This window comes from Chelonoidis abingdonii, chromosome 7 (genome assembly GCF_003597395.2).
Source record: "Chelonoidis abingdonii isolate Lonesome George chromosome 7, CheloAbing_2.0, whole genome shotgun sequence".
Lineage (NCBI taxonomy): Eukaryota > Metazoa > Chordata > Testudines > Testudinidae > Chelonoidis > Chelonoidis abingdonii.
The window spans coordinates 22,700,424-22,719,337 of NC_133775.1; the positions used below are offsets into that span (position 1 = coordinate 22,700,424).

Consider the following 18,914-nt stretch of genomic DNA (forward strand, 5'->3'; position numbering starts at 1 on the left):
GTTTAAACTAGCTTTTTATACTAGAAATCTTGCTTTGTCTCCCAGGCTCTTGAAAACAGATAAAACAGTCCCTCCCCAATAAGGTCAAGCTTGAAAGGCTGGGTTTTTACATAACTACTGTCAGAGGATGTAGTGAAGTGGAGTGGTTTCCCACTGAGCCAAAGGGGGAGGGCACTCTCGGATCCCTGGTGGGGAGAGCCAGGCCAGGCCCATCCCTCCCGCCAAAAGCTAAAGGATGGGACAAGAAGTTTAAGAGGTTGGGTCTCTAGCTTAGTTGAGCCTGAGCCAGGGAAGGATATGGATGTCCCAAGCCTGCTGCAGGCCCCAGGCCCTGCTACCAAGCAACAAGCACCTTGACTCCAGAGGAAGTGGAGAGGAGCAACCAGGATTGCCAGTAGCCAAATACCCCGATGAGACCCCTGAACTATGGAACCCCTTCCCCAGCCTAGGGTAGGAAGTAGCCCCTAGGGAAACCAAACATTGGTCCAGTTTTACAGTCAGAACCCAAGTTAGCATGTTGTGGTGGGATACCCACTGACCTAGTGGTCTGGGACCCAGTGGAGTAGGGTGGCCCGAATCCTCCTTCCCCTATGTCTGCCCCACCCTTGTAGTGGCTGCCTACCCACCTTACGCCAGGCTTACATTTGTTTGCCATCTGCCTGAGTCAGGACATCAGCTGAAAGACTGCAGATAGCCTCTCCCTGCCTAAGGACCCAAATTCCCTCAACTGTTTGGTGCTCTGTCCTGTCTGAGGGTCTGGACTCTTTTGCTACTCTGGCCTACCCCACCAAAGAGGCCTCAGGCCCTAGGACTTGATTCACTAATTCCCTGATAGTTGGTGGTGCCCCAATGACAAAGTGAGGCAAAGTGGCCTCCCACTGAGCCAGAGGGGGAGGGACAACCACTAACCCATCTACAGAGGATCTGCATTAACCCCTCCCACACACCACCTCCTTGGGATTCCCCAGGAAACCCATTTAGCAAGCCAGGAACACACAAATACACATTATCATTTGTATGGGTGCAAATATGGGCTATAAATATTCTACAGCTCATGCTGTCTGGCCCATCTGAATATAAGGGCTTTTTGAGATTTTCATGTTTTAAATATAAAGTACAATATAGTCCTCAAAGATGCTGCGTGCGGTTGCAATATCTGTCACACTCACCACTTCTACTTCAAGAGCAAGGAACATGTCTTTGACCTTGCTTTCTCTAACATAAATACATAGTTGTTTTCAGTGTTGTTATAACTGTGTTGGTCCAATAAACAAACAGAAGTTGATCTAATAAATGATATTACTTCACTTACCTTGTCTCTCTTAGAAATACACAGTGACATGTATATTACAAAAAATGAACAGCTAAAACCCTATCAAAGCAAGATATTCCACTGCACATACTACTCCCTTGGGGACAGGATGAGAGAACTAAACATGTGACAGATGTGACATGAGACAATGCACTACCGGAAGGTGTTCAGATACCACAGTGTAAGAACCTATATAGAGTAGAATAAAGTCCCTATAAAGTATTAATGGCATAAATATTTTAAGTACAAAATGGACCACTGTATATTAGGCTTCTCTTTTCTATTCATTTCTAATATGCCCATCACAGTAGCATGTAGGTTTTATGTACATAAATTTGTCAAGTATAATTGTCTACAAAAAGACCTAAGCTCTCCGCTTCCCTATTGTAATACTGACTTTCACAAAGGGGTCACGAAAGTGGTTGTCTTCCAGGAAGCCATCACTTCAACATGCAGGTCCAGCACCTTACAGCAGATTTGAAACTGAAGATTGAGACATTTACATGCTCAGATGTGTTTCCTTTAGACCGGCCTATTTAGGAACATGTGAAACCTCCCGGCTCATGGTTAATCCTGGCCCACTCATTGATTTGCTACTGAAACTTTCCTGGACTGTGGTTAGGCCATTCCAATTTAGTTGCAAGGAACAGATGTTTCACCTTAAAGCTGAGTGCACTGCTAATACCACAGTCAAACAATTGCCCACACGATGAAAAAATTATGGCATAAGGGAGGCCTGTCATCGCCATTGCTTATCAAATTAAATCACTGAACTGTTTTACATTATTTTTCCTAAGCAAAGAAACTAGTTTATGCTATAGAATAATACAGTAAATATATCTAAAACTATATATCTATATATCCATGTCTATCTAGGATCTTTACAGTTGCCACTAGGGTGCACATCACAGCTACTCAGAACTTCGCAGCTATAGTGAGAATGGAATTCGGATCCTCCTGCCCCAAAGGAATAGGCCTCTAACACTTGAGCTAAAGGAATATCTCAGTTAGCACTACAGGGGTTATGGTGTAGTCGAAGAATTCTGATTCCATCCAGAAAAAGGCAGTACACATGCCACTAGCCAGGTGATTACATGGAGTGTCATGGGGAATTTTGTAGATGGCAAATGCATATCAGTCTAAGTAACAGCTGTGCTGTCGGCAGAGTTATTCTTGACTAGCAGTAAGGCTTTAAAAAGAAGCAAAGGAAGTGCTTGTGATCACTTGGAGTACTAGGCCATGTCTATACGACGCGCCATATCGGCGCGTTACAATCGATTGCTTGGGGATCGATATATCGGGTCTCATCTAGACGCGATATATCGATCCCTGAGCATGCTTACATCGATTCCGGAACTCCACCAAAAACAACGGAGTTCCGGAATCGACATGGCGAGCCGCGCACATCGATCCCGCGTGGTGAAGACGGGTGAGTAGATCGATTTTAGATAATCGATTTCAGCTACGCTATTCTCGTAGCTGAAATTGCGTATCTAAAATCGATTTTCGCGCATCGTGTAGACCTGGCCTGAGTCAGATGAGTGGCACTCCAGGCTGGAAGCAGTCACTGGCCTCAGGAATTCAGACTGATGAACCAGGAAACAAATAATCCCAAGATTTAAGATACCTAGAACAAAGCAATTCACCTGGGACCTTAACAACGATCTAACAGAGAGGCCTTTCAGATGGGACCATTTCCATAGTACTTGAAATGTCTTCAATTCGACTTTGAATTATAAAGCTAGGAAAAGCTCCACTTATGTCTAGATATTTTATGCAGTTGAGATTAGTATTAGCTCTGTAGTGTTAATGACAGCAGCTATAAAGTAGTGTGGAAGTTATCAGCTTGTTATAGACTAAGAAATGCTGTATTGAATATATTGTTTTGGATTGTGATTTTATTAATTGAAGTTTAGGTACACTAACACCTATTGTATTGGTCTGTACATGCGCATGCTGTATCGACACTTGGGTCTATATAATTCACTAGGTCTGAGTGCTACAACTGCAAAGTATAGTTTAAAGATAAAGCCACTTTTAAGTTAAAGGAAAAGAGTTGAGCATCTTAAAACATAAATTCATACATTATAAAAGTCTTTGGAAATCTGATCCTATTTGATTTAAAGTAAAAAAAAATCAATTTTCATTTTTTAAAAAGTCCATCACACATAGTTCTTACTTTTTAAACAGAATGTTTACTGTTTCTGTATTGTGTGGAAATATTCATTAAACTTTTGGGAAAAAAAATTACCCTACAATAGCTAAATACATATGGAACAAGATGTTTTTAACATTTTAACTTTTAACATAGTTAGTGCTAATTTTAAGGCTTGTTAATTTTTCAGGGTAGTTATTTTCAACTGCAACTAAAAGCAAACAAGCTAACTTTTCCCCCATGAAATGTCAAGATTTTTGTAGTAGTCTGCTCCAGTGAGATTTTTGCAGGAAACAGTCTCTCTTTCTGTGTTCCGTGACTAGTAGTGCCTTTTGTCCTGTAATTGAATTGAATCAACTCCTAAACTCATTCGTCCTAGACAGTCCCATCATTTGAGCGCTCTGAAGATGTATTACACTAATATATCGTCAGAACGACCAGTGTTATGATGATACATTAGTGTAATACATCTTCAGAGCTTCAGCACTGTGCAGAAACAATAGGGCTAGTATTGGATTCAGTTCAGTCATGGTGTGTGTGCCCACACACACAAGAGAAGGGGGCACAAAGAGAGACTGGAGTTTGCTAACAAGGAGAGGGGAGTCACAGCATGAAAATGAAAAAAAAAAACCTACCTCCAAAACATCCTACTGCCAATATTATTCAACTGCAAATACTTAGAGTATTGCAGGCAATAGAGAGTGAACTGGCTGTGAATATTATGCTTTGTAGGTGTTTATTATTCTGCTGTTATCATGAGCTATACTGTAGATGTTTCAAGTAGTGGTGCATATTCATAGAATATCAGGGTTGGAAGGGACCTCAGGAGGTCATCTAGTCCAACCCCCTGCTCAAACCAGGACCAATCCCCAACTAAATCATCCCAGCCAGGGCTTTGTCAAGCCTGACCTTAAAAACCTCTAAGGAAGGAGATTCCACCACCTCCCTAGGTAACCCATTCCAGTGCTTCAGCAGCCTCCTAGTGAAAAAAAGTTTTCCTAAATATCCAACCTAAACCTTCCCCACTGCAACTTGAGACCATTACTCCTTATTCTATCATCTGCCACCACTGAGAACAATCTAGATCTATCCTCTTTGGAACTCCCTTTCAGGTAGTCGAAAGCAGCTATCAATCCCCCTCATTCTTCTCTTCTGCAGATTAAACAATCCCAGTCCCTCAGCCTCTCCTCATAAGTCATGTGCTCCCCTTAATTATTTTTGTTGTCCTCTGCTGTACTCTTTCCAATTTTTCAACATCCTTCTTGTAGTGTGGGACCCAAAACTGGACACAGTACTCCAGATGAGGTCTCACCAATGTCGAATAGAGGGGAATGATCATGTCCCTTGATTTGCTGGCAATGCCCCTACTTATACAGCCCAAAATGCCATTAACCTTGTTGGCAACAAGGGCATGCTGTCAACTCATATCCATCTTCTCGTCCACTGTAACTCCTAGGTCCTTTTCTGCAGAACTGCTCCCTAGCCACTCAGTCCCTAGTCTGTAGCAGTGCATGGGATTCTTCCGTCCTAAGTGCAGGACTCTGCACTTGTCCTCGTTGAACCTCATCAGATTTCTTTTGGCCCAAGCCTCTAATTTGTCTAGGTCCCTCTGTATCCTATCCCTATCCTCCAGTGTATCTACCACTCCTCCCAGTTTAGTGTCATCTGCAATCCACGCCATCTACCAGATTATTAATGCCCAACACTTTCCATTGTAAGACCCTGTTTTCTGTTGCTTATAACTTTGACAGAATTTAAACCTTTAAGCTTAAATTTCCCATGCTGTTTGTCTGTCAATGGCTGATATATTTTATTTTTAAATTTTATTTTATTTTTTAAACATCAGCAAAAATGGTTCATCTGTTTCTCAGAATAAGTTATTTTGCCAATGTTAACATTTTTTTTACAACCATTTCTTTCTCTTTAGTGCCTCCTTGCTTTGGCACAGAGACTTGAAATTTGGCAAGGGGATCCTGTTAGACAGGAGTGCTGTGTTGCCAGGCGTTGGGACTGTGAGGAGGGATGCTGTCTTTCCTGTTCTTTTTCTGTTCTTTCCTGTTTTCTCAGTGCTCACCGCTGCAGGCAGCGAGGATAGAGAGATAGTAGCCTGATCTGAGTTTGGAGGGGTGAGGAGCAGGGCCGAATGGGATGGGGAGAAGAGAGACTGGGACAAGGTGCTGCTGAAAGTGTGAGAAAGAGCTGGGGAACAGGACAAAGAGTCAGAGGGATGTGGGTTGACTGAGATGAGGAACCTGAGATGAGGAGGGGTAGAAGGGAGACTGGGACTGAGACAACACAAGCTGGAGGGGCCAGAGGCAGAAGGGTGGGTAACCACAAGAGGAAACTCAAATAGCTGTGAAACCCACTGGCAAAATGTGTACTTCATCTCCTTCTAGTGGATGGGTCACACAGAGGATGACAACCTACTACTACTAGTTAGCTAAGTGGCTGATGCCTGTGTTATGCATCTACATGTTTTAATTCTGCTATGAAGGTGTGACTATGGTTCCAACATGGTCTACTCTGTTTTTTTCAATTTGCTTTTTAAAAATCCAGGAAGTACATCTAAAAAGTATGTTCAAAGAACATTCAGCTTGTGAAGTCAAGCACTCAAAAGTTAGGAAATGCCAGAATTAAGGGTGCTCATATAAACTTTAATAGAGTCTTTAATAACATGATCACAGACTACGTTTACCATAGGACTCCTGCTCATTCAGCATATCGTGCATTTTTCAGTAACAGCAAAGGATCTAAACAGATTTGCAACTGCCAGCTTCATCTATCTCTTTTTGTCTCACCACCAGTCACAATCCTCTTGTTTTATCTTCTCCATCCCCCCCACCCTAAAAGAGTGAGAAAAGAGAAGCATATCTGAAAGCCTTGTGCATGTGTAAAACAAATAGCTGCCAGACCAACTTGTTGAAAGAAGAGGAGGAACTGCAGGTCATCTCCTTCCCTTGCTCACCTGAGACATGAACCAAATCAATGGAGTGGATCAGGCCATTGCAAAATTACTGCCATGTGGTATTTAGACGGGGGTCCACTTTCTGTGTACAACTCCTCTTGGTAACATTTGCAGTGCTTGCTTTCCAAAGATGGCAATATAACAAGTATGGTGTGTATACAAGTGTTTAAAACTAGCGTTATGTTTCAGACAGACCTTAATTCTTTAACATTCTGGTTTCATTCTTAAACTATGGATGTTAAACTTTGCTCTTAAATGTCAGAACAAAATAAATACCTACAATTTAATCAAATGACATTTCAACAATACGAGAATTTCAGATTACAAACTACAGTTTCACATTCCTTTTGGCGTTACACTGTGTGTGTAGATTTTGTGGATTTACATAATGGGTTTGTATAATGAATATTTATATAATGAATGCATTCACATAATGACTAAGTAAAACATTCACCATAAAGGTTACAAGCCAATAATTTATATACTAAGTTAAAATCATCTTTAAATATATTTTATTTTCATTAACATTTAAGTTTTTTTTTATCTCTTGTTCAAAAAATTGTATCAGATCTCATCCAAGTTGAGGCTGCATTGATGCAAATCATGATAACTTTTCTGAATTAGGCTACATTGAATCATTTGTATACAGAGATTTTAGTATCTTATCTTTTAGTAGCAGCTTTGACAAACAATTCCAGAATCTTTTAAATATAATTCTTTATTGCTTAGTGCTGTATTCTTGTTCTGATGCATGTATGTAAGCCTCGCTGTTGTCAGTGGGAGTTCTAGGAGAGAACTGATGAAAAACATGAAGGGCAAATTAACCTTAGCTCTAGATAAGCTCAATTTGCAGAAATTAGGATGCAAACACTATAGAGAAAACTAGTGTTTGCAAGTATCCCGTACTTTTTCCCCTAATAAATCAAGGGATCCCTTGCACATTTTAATTGATTTTTAGTGTTGTTTGTAACTGTTTCTATTCCAAAATATGTGCTCCAATACAGTACAGCTACATTGTTACCTCAGAAGAAAATTACTTCAACAATTTACATGACAGACTACCAGACAGAATATAATCTGTTGGATTTCCAGGGCAGTTTGTTTCTATATTGTCATAGAGTTATTTCACAGAGTTTCTGGGCCTTCCTCCTTTCCCACAGACCAGTCCTGAATCCTCTATCCTTATCCCAGAGAAAACAGAGCCATGACAATAGTAAAGCAGCTGCAATACATTCAAACTGTATTTCAGTTCTCTGCCAAGAGAGATTTATCAGTGTTTGCTCCTTGTAAGAAGTGGGGTTAAATGCAGCTGGAAGCCGAAGTAAATTAGCCATATTATGATTGAGCTTCTTTCTTTATTATCCTAGACAATAGTCATGTAAATGCAAGTTAATTAAGATTAGTTAGTTACTCTACAGTAAGTGTGTTTTTTTGAGACACTCTGTCCACACAGATTCCATTCTTGGTATGCATATGCCCCAGGTGCCTGAGATTAGATTATTTTGAATAGCAGTGTCCCCGCCATCCTCTCATCCCATGGCTAAGGTTACAAAGGGCAGGGTGCAACCTGCAGTCAGTTCCTTTGTTAATTAGAATCCCATAAGAATAGGACTCTGGCTAATGAGGATGGAGTGTGGGTTGTGGAATCTTTGAAAAGCTCATCTCAGAGAACCATACTTACTGTTGAGTAAGTAACTTTTCTTTCTCTGAGTGATTGTCCACAGAGATTCCACTGCTGCTGTCCAACAATCACATGCCGATTCACCTGGACATGAGCAAGAGGAGTCCTATTTGAATAGAGATTGCAGGACCATCTTACTGAAACTAGCATCTGAGCTGGATGCTGGAACCAGGATATAGTGAGTGGTAAATGTGTGTCTAGAACTCCATGTTGCTGCCTTACACATTTCTGATCTGAGGATGCTACCCAGACAGGCTGCAGGAGCTGCTGCAGTCTTAGTGGAATGAGCCCTAATTTGTCCAGGCTCAACCTTTTTAGCTATATCATAACAAGACAATCTGAGACCCACTTGAACAGCCTTGGAGATGATTGCCCCTCCAAGGGCTGTCCTTTAACCCTCTCAGCAAAAGCCACAAGGAGTTTAGGTGTGACCTGGGCAGCTTGGTCCTTTCTAAAAAAAAATGCCAAGCTCTCATTATTTCAGTGTGTGGAGTTTCATTTCACCTATGGCAGAATCAGTTTAGGGAGAAAACACAGAAGTGAACAGACTGACTGATGTGAAAGTCATTGGTTACCTTGGGCAGAAACCTCAGATGACATCTAAGGGTGACTCTGCCCTTACAGAAGAACATGTACGGGGGGCCCATCATGAGGGCCTGAATCTCCCCTATTTTCCTAGTTGATATGATGGCTACTAGCAAGCTGGTTTTAATAGACAGGTGATAGCCCTTTCACCAATAGAAATTGGTCCAATAAAAGATATTACCTCACCCATCTTGTCTCTCTAAGACCAAGTAAATGCATTTTACCTTGATGTTAAAAACTGTACTGACTTCAATTTTGCCAATAATGTAGCAATAGTTGTTGAATCAATGGATGATCTGGTTATGACATTTAAAGCCCAGGAAAGCTCAGTGGCAGAAGTCAGCCCAAAACTTAGTTGTTGTAAAACCAAAATTCTTCCAGGTGGCAATTGCAAACACACTGAGGGCTCTAGCATCTTCATGGGTGACCACACAGTAGTGACTATCGGTGATTTCACCTACCTCGGCTCTGTTGTCAATAACATGAGTAGCGGCAAGTAAAAACCCGAAGCCTGCACTGCATATGTTATCAGTACCTTATCAGGTACCCTTTCACAAACTGAACACACTGGCAAATAGCAATATGACGCTTCAGTGCTAAAGAGCTTTAATGTTTCAGTGATAAGTATTCTGACTTATGGGACAGGCACCACACTGTCAGGATTGAAAAGAAGTTGGACACCATTCAAATGAAGCATCTCAAAATGACTGAAAACATCAATTGGCACTCAACGCTCTCTAAGGTTGTAAAGTCATCTGCCCCAAACGCATTCCATCTTCCCTGAGAGACAGTCATCTCTGACTTTGACCCAATAAAAGCAGAATGGAAAAGACCCACTGGAAGACCTAATACATGATGGCGTTAACAGACCCCTGTGCCTTACAGGCATCCAATCCCATAACACACCAAATTTCGCTCAGAACAGAACATCACAGAGGCACACAATGCATTTGGTGTCCTCTATGCTGTCCAAGCAACAGCATGAGAACTAACCTAACCTAACAAGAGAGAAATACCTTGTGGATAATATGCAATGAACAAGAATGGTCTGGATGCTTCTCCTTCAAGAAACCATTAACACTACTTGGGTAAAAGACTTATCGATTGCGTGGCCAAAAGAAACTATAATAATTTCTAGGCTGGCCTTCTGTGTCACACAAGCTGTAAAATTTCATCAAGTCTATAACTTCTATATGAGCTAGAGCATATCATTTAGAAAGACAAGCAAGAGTCTTTCACAAGCAACCCAACATGTTCCCTCCCCCATGGACTGAGTGCACTGGTTTTGCTGCTCTCCCAAATTTTGATTGCAAACACAAATGCGCTATAACTGGAAGGAGGTAGCTCTAACAATATTATTTACTGATACATATCTAGTACTATTATACTGTATAGACTATATAGTGACATATTTATTATTATTTTTTCAGAGCTTTGGTCTGTATTTAACTATTGGTAGTTTAGAAAATACATTTTATCCAGTTAAATGAATTACAGAGAGCATGCAAGTTACATTGCAATAAGCAGTAATTACTCAACTTCTTTACTGCCATTTGAGGCTTGGTTAACCTTGCCTATTCTAAGGAATTCTTTTTTCTGAACATCGTTCGCTCCTGATTCCTCTTAAGCAGGCAAGGTTAACCAAAACGCAATAAAGAAGTTGACCTAGAATGTAAAATTAAAATCTATGTGACAAGTTTTAATTAAAACATAACCAAATCACTGCTCCTCTCTTGTAAAGATAAACAGCTAAGCCAATGGGGTTGCACAAAATATCAATTAGAAGCACTTATAAGACTTTAGCAAGATGGCACTAGGGTTCAGCTAATGTAATTCATTTTTTCAGAGAACCTTAGAGAGTGCCTCCTATAAGCAACTTCATATATAAAGCTACCATTCTAAAGTCTCCCCAAGGTTTCTGATACTATTTTGATTGACATTTAGTTATAAACCATCTTTATGATGCAACTGTTTTTTTCTGGTTTATCAGTTGTCACTTGAAACAGATTTCATTATCATTGTTCCAAAGGTCAATAGTAACTTTTTCAAATCTTGTTTTGTAAAGAAAACTATTGCTCAGACTCCCTTTTAGGCACACTATGTTATGTTCCACCACATACAGTAATTAATTGCCATTACTCTGGTCAATATAGAAACACATTCAGTCATCCATTCGAAATGAAAAGTATCCAAACATCTGACTAAGCAACCAGACAGTAATGCCAAGTAGTGCGATCTCTCCAGCAACCTTTCAAACTAAATAATTAATGTGGAAGTAAATAAAAGGAAATATAATATTTTGGTTACAGATCATCAATTGTTCTGTAACTGAAATATAAAAGTCTTATATTCCAGTAATGGGAGACAGTAATTCAGAGACAACATACTGCCAAACAACTCAATGGAGTTCAAAAAATTTCTGTGAAAGAAGTGAGAGAGTAGAACAGACCCTTTATGTTTAAAATAAATAAAAACATCCACATAAAAACATTCCAGATCCAGCACCAACGCTGTGTACCACTTCCATTTGGCAGTGGGCGGCAATCCTGCTAGACATAAAACACAGAGGATTGTCAGAGCCAAAGCTCTGAAACACGGAAGTGAAGTTCCTTCAGCAGTCAGCAACAGAGAGAGACAGGAACTGAAACAGCTGAGGAGTAGAACTCCCTTATACAGCCTCAGGCACTGAAAGCTTGAAGGAGCTACAGTGTACTTGAGCACTCCTCTATGAACACAAATTGCAATAAGGTGCTCTTGCAATCAGTGGGAATATACAGACAGAGGTGGCTCCAGGCACCAGCACGCCAAGCGCATGCCTGCGGCTGCAAGCCATGGGGGGCACTCTGCCGGTCGCCGCGAGGGTGGCAGGCAGGTTGCCTTCGGCGGCATGCCTGCGGAGGGTCCACTGGTCCCACAGCTTCGGCAGACCTCCCGCAGGCATGCCACCGAATCCGTGGGACCGGGGACCTCCCGCAGGCAAGCCGACAAAGGCAGCCTGCCTGCCGTGCTTGGGGCGGCAAAATACCTAGAGTCGCTCCTGTCTACAGAGGCCCCCAAAGAACAGTTTAACTCTGTTAGTCACTTACAAAAAATACTTTAAAAATATAAAAAGAATTCTGTATGTGGAATCAGAATTACAATTATTTCTTTAGATATCATGTCTGTTTACAATTTTTCATGTATGCTTTAATTTAAAACCATTTTGATAAACTATTCTGTATAACAGCATAATCACAGCATAAAATATTAAATCAGAATGCTGTAAATTTCTTCTTTCCTTTTTAGGTATAGAGAACTGTGTCCGAAAGAGTCCTTTGTTTTTTGAGATGTTTGATAGATTACTATGGTCAGCTGAAATGAGTATAACCTGCGAACCAGGAACTCTCATCCTGTCTCTGACAACGACTCTCTTCTGTGTCCTTAGACAAGTCACTTAGGCCCAGATTTTCAAAAGTGAAGTTGAATTTTGGTATCTCAATTTGTGTGTCTAAACCTATGTCTAAGGGCCTGAGTTTAACAGCTGCTGAGCACCCACAACCCTCACTGACTTCAGCTATGGTTTGTGAGTGCTCACCTTCTCTGAAAATCTGGTCCAGTTGTCTTAAACTGGGCACACAAAAGTAGTGGTGTCACTTTCTAATCTATAAAGGCATGAATGGTGATGGGTTTCCTGAAAGAGGGTTAAAAAAGGTTTTGTGCTTACCTGATGGAGAGATATGTCTCCAAGAAATGGAAGGCTCTGGTTTCCCAGTGGCCAAGCAAATAAGTGTAACATTGCTTCCTTCATTCACAACAATGTCAGTTGAAATACGAGATATCTTCGGAGAAACTGAAATGGAACAATGAGAAACTTTTAAAAAAAAGAATAGAAAAAGAGTGATTCATTTTCTTTAGTCCTCAGATGTCTGACATATGTCTTGAAAACCAAACTGTTGGGATTTTTTTTTAAATATAATGTTTTAGCTACAATGGTTTTCATGGTATTTTGCAAACAAATCCTTGTTCAAAATTGCTTATGACCACAACTATTCCATCATTTATACGAAGGTACAGCCAATGGATCAGGATGCTCCATATTAAACACTAGGACAACTGCAATCTGCTCCAGTTTATGAAAATTTGGAATAGATCTCAGGTTCCTAGCAATCTGCCAGTGTTGCTCTTGTTTAGGCAAAATCTGGACATGCTCATGTTAGTCCATAATGGACATTAAATTAAAATGCTATTCTTCTCTGAAAAATGATTATGCAAAAATAGTTCTTTCCTATTCATTCTATCTGCTGCCTGTGTGTATCTAGAGTTATATCTCTTCACATTAGTGAATAAAGTAAGTTTTTATTGCTTTTTACGCCTGTTGGTCCTACAATGCCAATATAGTGAAGATAGAGTGAGAGCTGCATTTCTTTTTCCTTTCTGTATATCTTAAGCGGAATTGTTCACTAAATTCCATTTATAGGACTAATCAGAATATAATAAGGCTTCAGCAGTGTAACTGAAAGTATCAGTGAGGGCATAACTTGAAGACAATGGAGTTTTACAAGGGTAAATGGGAGGGTAACATTTGGCCTGCAGAATCTTTATTACTGGTAATGATGCACAGCAAGACAAGAATCAAAGTTACTTGTGGAATCCAGGCTGAGCTTTCACTTGTGAAGTGTCTTTTTATATATTAACTAAGCACCTTTAGTATGGAAGTCACTGAAAGATAACAGGGAACACCACACTGCTATTTCTACAAACACTTTTCAGAGTACAGCCACATTCTCAATGTCAAACATGCAAAAAGTGATATATTCTGCACCGTGGTATAATGGTATCTTCTAGTAAATGTGATGAAACTCTAGCAATGGCTACATTTTTGTACCAAAAATGCAGTTTTCAAACAAAACTGTTCCATAATGCAAGCATATGCTTGTACTACAGGAAAAATATAATTATGAGATTTCAATTTTTTTAGTAAAAATATTTATGAAGAAAAACAGATTTCCTCTCTCTTGGGGACCATATCTATTGTCTTTACTGGGCACCTCCTTTACTAACATTGTAATAGCAAAAACCTTCATAATGACAAAAATATTGAAAATGTTCAGAAGATCTTGAGTATTTAGTTTATTCCCTAAATTTTATTAAGGTACAGAAACACTCAAAATAGTTTGATCATATTAGTTAAAAATTCCTGATATCTTAACCATTACTTTTGAAGAAGAAGGGCTAAGGAAACCTTAAATTATATTAGAATCTCATTAATTCTTACAACCTTTATGAAACAGTGAGTGAATAAACAATTGTTAAAGATCAAGAATACACTATCCAAAAATGCTTTAAGTTCCTTTTCTGATAACTGCAGTTTACAGTATTTCACATGGTTGTACACAGTACTGTTAAATATACTATAGGGTTATATAAGTTATTAAGCATGGAACCTCACTGCAACACTATCTAACATTTGCTAAGCAGGGAGACTCATTTTTTTACATATGGATTATTGGGTTTGGCAACTAGTGAAGTCCAGGTTATTAACACTTTTCTATGTGTATTATGGGCCAGATTGTGACTGGACCTCTGTGGGTGCATCATACTTGAGATGGATGCAAGGAGCCTTCTAAATTCAGTGTAGGTGTCAGCCACAACTGTAGTCTCTTGCATTCCCTGCACTAGAGCAAGCAGCAGTGTCACCCCCACACCTTCAAAAGGTTTCAGCAGAATGGTGGGCCAATGGTTCGGATCTGCACACTTGCAAGGAAGGGTTGCTGACTCTCAAAGGTCCTGATGCAGCTTAACTCTTTGCACCAATCCCTCTTCCCAAATCACACACAAGTGTTTTATTTAAAACTAAAGTGTGACTCAATGTGCACAGTAGTAAAATAGCTGTAAACATATGGGGTCAAACGCTGCCACCCTTCACATTTCCTTCCAAAAAGGATGGAAATAGATTAGGGGAGCAGGTATTTAAGCTAAAACAATGGACCACACCTCTGGTTTTAAACATGGTGTCATAAGTAGATAGGTAAGGTAAGGGTTAAGTTTCTTTTACCTGCAAAGGGTAACCAAACACCTGACCAGAGGACCAATCAGAGAACTGGATTGTTTAAAGTCAGGGGCGGGAATTTGTATACTCGGGGTCTTTGTTGTTTTCTTGGCTATGGGTAAACAAGTTTCCTTCTATCTCCCTCTTATCTCAAATATTCTCCTAAACATCTGTGAGTACAAAGGAAAGCAAAGTAATTCGGCTATGAAGAGCTTTGTGTTGTATGTACAGATGTGGATTGCTGTGCCTGTTTTGCTTCCTCGGCTGTGAGGGACAAGCTTCTCTTAACTCCATCTTATCTCAAAGTTTCGCCTAAACATCTGTGAGTACAAAGGAAAGCAAAGTAATTCGGCTATGATGAGCTTTGTGTTGTATTGACATGTATGTTGATTTGTTGGACTGGTTTAATCGGGCTATCTTTTAAATCAGACTGTTTATTCATATTTTCTTATAAGCAAGAGCCTGTATTGAGTTTCTTAATGCAAGATTATTGTTTTATATTTTCTTTCTTTTTTTTTTTTAAAGTTTTCTTTTTAAACCTTGTGGAAGTTTCTTTTCCTAGTGAGGCAGAGGGGGGAGGGAAAAGCCCAAACTCTGTGTCTCACCTTCCTATTGTCCCAGGGCGGGAAAAGGCTACAGGACAAAGGGAGGGGGAATCTCTTGTGTGAGCTGACTAGGTGAATGCCTAGCCTCGGGGAAGCTAGATTGCCTCTCCGGTTGTATTCAAGGAGTGAAGTATAGCATTGCACCGGCTAACCCAGGAAAGGGGGGGAAGCTGGGAGAGGAGAGAGAGAGAGACCCAGGGGTCTGGGTCTTGGGGGTCCCCCAAAGGAAGGGTTGGGGACACCAGAGAGAGGAAAGGGGGGTCAGGCCCTATAAATTCCTGACCTGGTGGCAACAAAAAATATCCAAGCTGGTAGTGAGCTTGGGGGAGTTTCAGGTAAGCACCCAGGTCTTGGACGCTAAAGTCCAGATCTGGGACAGGAGGCAATTACCACACATGGCCTTTAATTTTATTCCACTGCTCAGTACACAGAGGACCCATATAAATTCTGTAATAGTGGATTTCAAGAGAGCCAAGTTGGAATGCCACAGTACCTCATAGTTCCCCTGTTGCTTGTGACTACATACACCACAAATCCATGATCTGGCCCATAAATTCTTCTCAGCCATTTATCCAGTTCAACCAAGTATAGTTGATTCACGAATAGTCTATGATTATCCCCCATAATGTATTTTAAAAATGACTTGGACAGTGCCACCTCACAATCTGCATACATCAGAGACAATGAAACCAAGTTGCCTTTGAATGGGTAGCCACTATGTTTCCTTGAAAGGAGAGGGCCAGAGAAGAATGGGAAGTTTTACATTTCTATGTTGAAAACAGTAGTACCCGTAGTAGCAGCAGCTGGGGCTGTGTTATACAATTAGATTTTGTAAACATTCTTTCATCACAGGCATTTACTCACTGAAAAGTTGCTTGAATGACTCAGCATCTGCTATATACTGTACCATTTTTTTGCAGATGTTGAATTCTGCATCAGCTAGAGACTATAAATATTGGGAATTCAGACAGAATGTGTGTCTGGCTGTCTAAGACCATAACTTACCATGAAAATAAAATAATAAATAAATAAATAATAATAAAAATAACTTAGTATAGATATAAGGATTTACATTTCAAATTACTGTACAATTATTAACTATTTAATCCTAAAAAAAAGCCGTATGGGGAAGGTAGGTAGAATTCCTAAAAAAGGTATTGTCCACGTTCCCAGGCATGTGCCCTCTCTGTAGAGTTTGGTGTAAGGCAGTTTCATGCTAAAACAATAAAAGCAACTGATTAGGACAGGCAGTCATGAGGGAACCTGTTTCGGGATGAAAAGAGGGAAACAAAGGCTGGAGAAAAATAAAGGTCAGGGAAACCATGTGACATTGCTAACAGCAGCTCTGTAGGAAAACAGAGCCTGATAATTCTTCATAGCTGTTGCTAGGCATAGTGTGAACTGAACATGAAAGCCTGAACTACCCCACAAACAACTGAGAAAGAAAGTAATATAATGAATGCAGGTGTACGGTACATTAAGGCAATACAATGTTTCTTATACCCAAGACCAGGGGTCCAAATATTCGTGGTTTATAGAAGCATGTTCGTAAGCTAGTTGGGCTACCTCTACCCTATGAGCCTCAGTTATTACAAATGTAGGATATGATCAACTATTACATTTTGAATAGTAGCCACCATTTGATTTTGATGTTTTGAATTGCACCAAAATACGTACCAGGGTAAGTTTGATCAAATAGATCTATAAAAATTACACAGGACAAGAATCAATAAAAATAACACAGTCCAGCTTCTTTGCCACAAGATCCTGTGTAAGGCTGCAAAAATGCACACAAATCAGTTTTGCAGCCTTGTACAGGCTTTCAGAATAGAGAGAGCGGATGGAGAATTTATGGAATCTGGACTACAGATACCACATACAGAATAACATCTTTGAAAAAATATGCTTCAGCACTTTTCAAAACTGCACTGCACACAAAAAGCACTACTTCTCAGTATATACAACTCCAGAAATAAGATGGAGGTTTAATAGACATTTCTAGTTAAGCGATACAAGGCGGGCGAGGTAATCTATTTTATTGGACCAACTTCTGCTACTGAGAGAGACAAGCTTACACAGAGCTCTTCTTCAGGTCTGGGAAATGTCCTTAGACAATCTGTTCCACCTGGTATTTAGCTATGAGACTCAGCACATTTTCAGGATCCGAAGAGCTCTATGTAAGCTCAGAAGCTTGTCTCTGTCACCAACAGAAGTTGGTCCATTAGAAGATATTACCTCACCCACTTTCTCTCTCTAGTATCCTGGGACCAACACAGCTACAACAACACTGCATACATTTCTAGTTTATTAATTACTTAAATCACTAGGATGATTTCAGTAGCTGATTTTCTCTGTGGAGACTTACAATTTAAGTGCAGCATAATAGTGGAAGACCAAATCTCTCTTTCTCTCTCTCTCCAAAGCTCCAACTGTGCAACCCTTACTCTTGCTGCTTAACTCTGACAAGAATCATGTTTAGGGATCATTGCTAGATTGAGAGAGTTGCATACATTTATATGCATGTGGACTATGCCCATCTCACTGATGGCCCACTTTGTTTACTCTTCCACAATGTGGAGGGCTTCAGAGTGGGTCTCTCTTGAGCTTAGGACCTATGTGTCCAACTTCCACCAAACATTCTGACTGCTAGCCCCAGTTATTTTGCCATGTACATATGGACATAGTCAACCAAAAGCTGCCCCCATGTGTGCACAACATAGCACTAGTAAAATATAAATAAATAAATCCCCACAAACAGCACAGTGCGCCCTGAGTGAATACAAATGAGTTTGGGCAGTTAATGATGGTGTGATGGGGGGATCCATGAAGTCATACAAGTTGTAACCACATTTGAAATACTTTAAATTGTTCTGCACATATAATTTTTGTTCATTAATCAAGTTAAATGTCATCAAAATGTACTTATTGCTAAATGGTGTGATGGGCCTGGGGCTTATTGGTGGTACTTCCTAGTGGTTAGGTCCCTGGTTCGCAACTCTCCCCTGTCCCTAGCATTTCCTGCCGTTGGTCACTCAGGCATGGTGGCTGCCTCTCTTCCAGTAGACAGTAACTTGGCCTAATTTAATGGTGTCCAGTTTGCAAATTAATTCCAGTTCTGCAGTTTCTCGTTGGAGTCCATTTTTGAAATTTTTTTGTTTAAGAACTGCGACTTTTAGGTCTGTAATTGAGTGTCCAGGGAGGATGAAGTATTTTCTGACTGGTTTTTGAATGTTATAATTCTTGACATCTGATTTGTGTCCATTTATTCTTTTATGTAGAGACTGTCCATTTTGGCCAATGTACATGGCAGAGGGGCATTTTTGGCACATGGTGATATATATCACATTGGTAGATGTGCAGGTGAACGAGCCCCTGATGATGTGTCTGATGTGATTAGGAATATGATCGTGTCATAGGACCAACTATTTCCCTATGTTAATTTTCCCCCTACTGTATTTTCCACTGCATGCATCTGATGAAGTGGGTTTTAGCCCATGAAATCTTATTCCCAAATAAATTGTTAGTCTCTAAGGTGCAACAAGTACTACTCATTCTTTTTGTAGGTAGGTTAGTTTTCAGTATT

At 40.1% G+C, this 18,914-nt stretch overlaps 1 protein-coding gene across 3 annotated transcripts in view; it reads right to left on the bottom strand.

Moving 5' to 3' along the window:
- Positions 1–18,914, bottom strand: part of NEGR1 (neuronal growth regulator 1) — a 727,443-nt gene that overhangs the window by 325,064 nt on the left and 383,465 nt on the right. For all 3 annotated transcript variants that reach the window (XM_075067714.1, XM_075067715.1, XM_075067716.1), the window contains exon 3: positions 12,402–12,527. In XM_075067714.1, the coding sequence (XP_074923815.1) occupies positions 12,402–12,527 (126 nt within the window). The remainder of the gene's footprint in view (positions 1–12,401; positions 12,528–18,914) is intronic.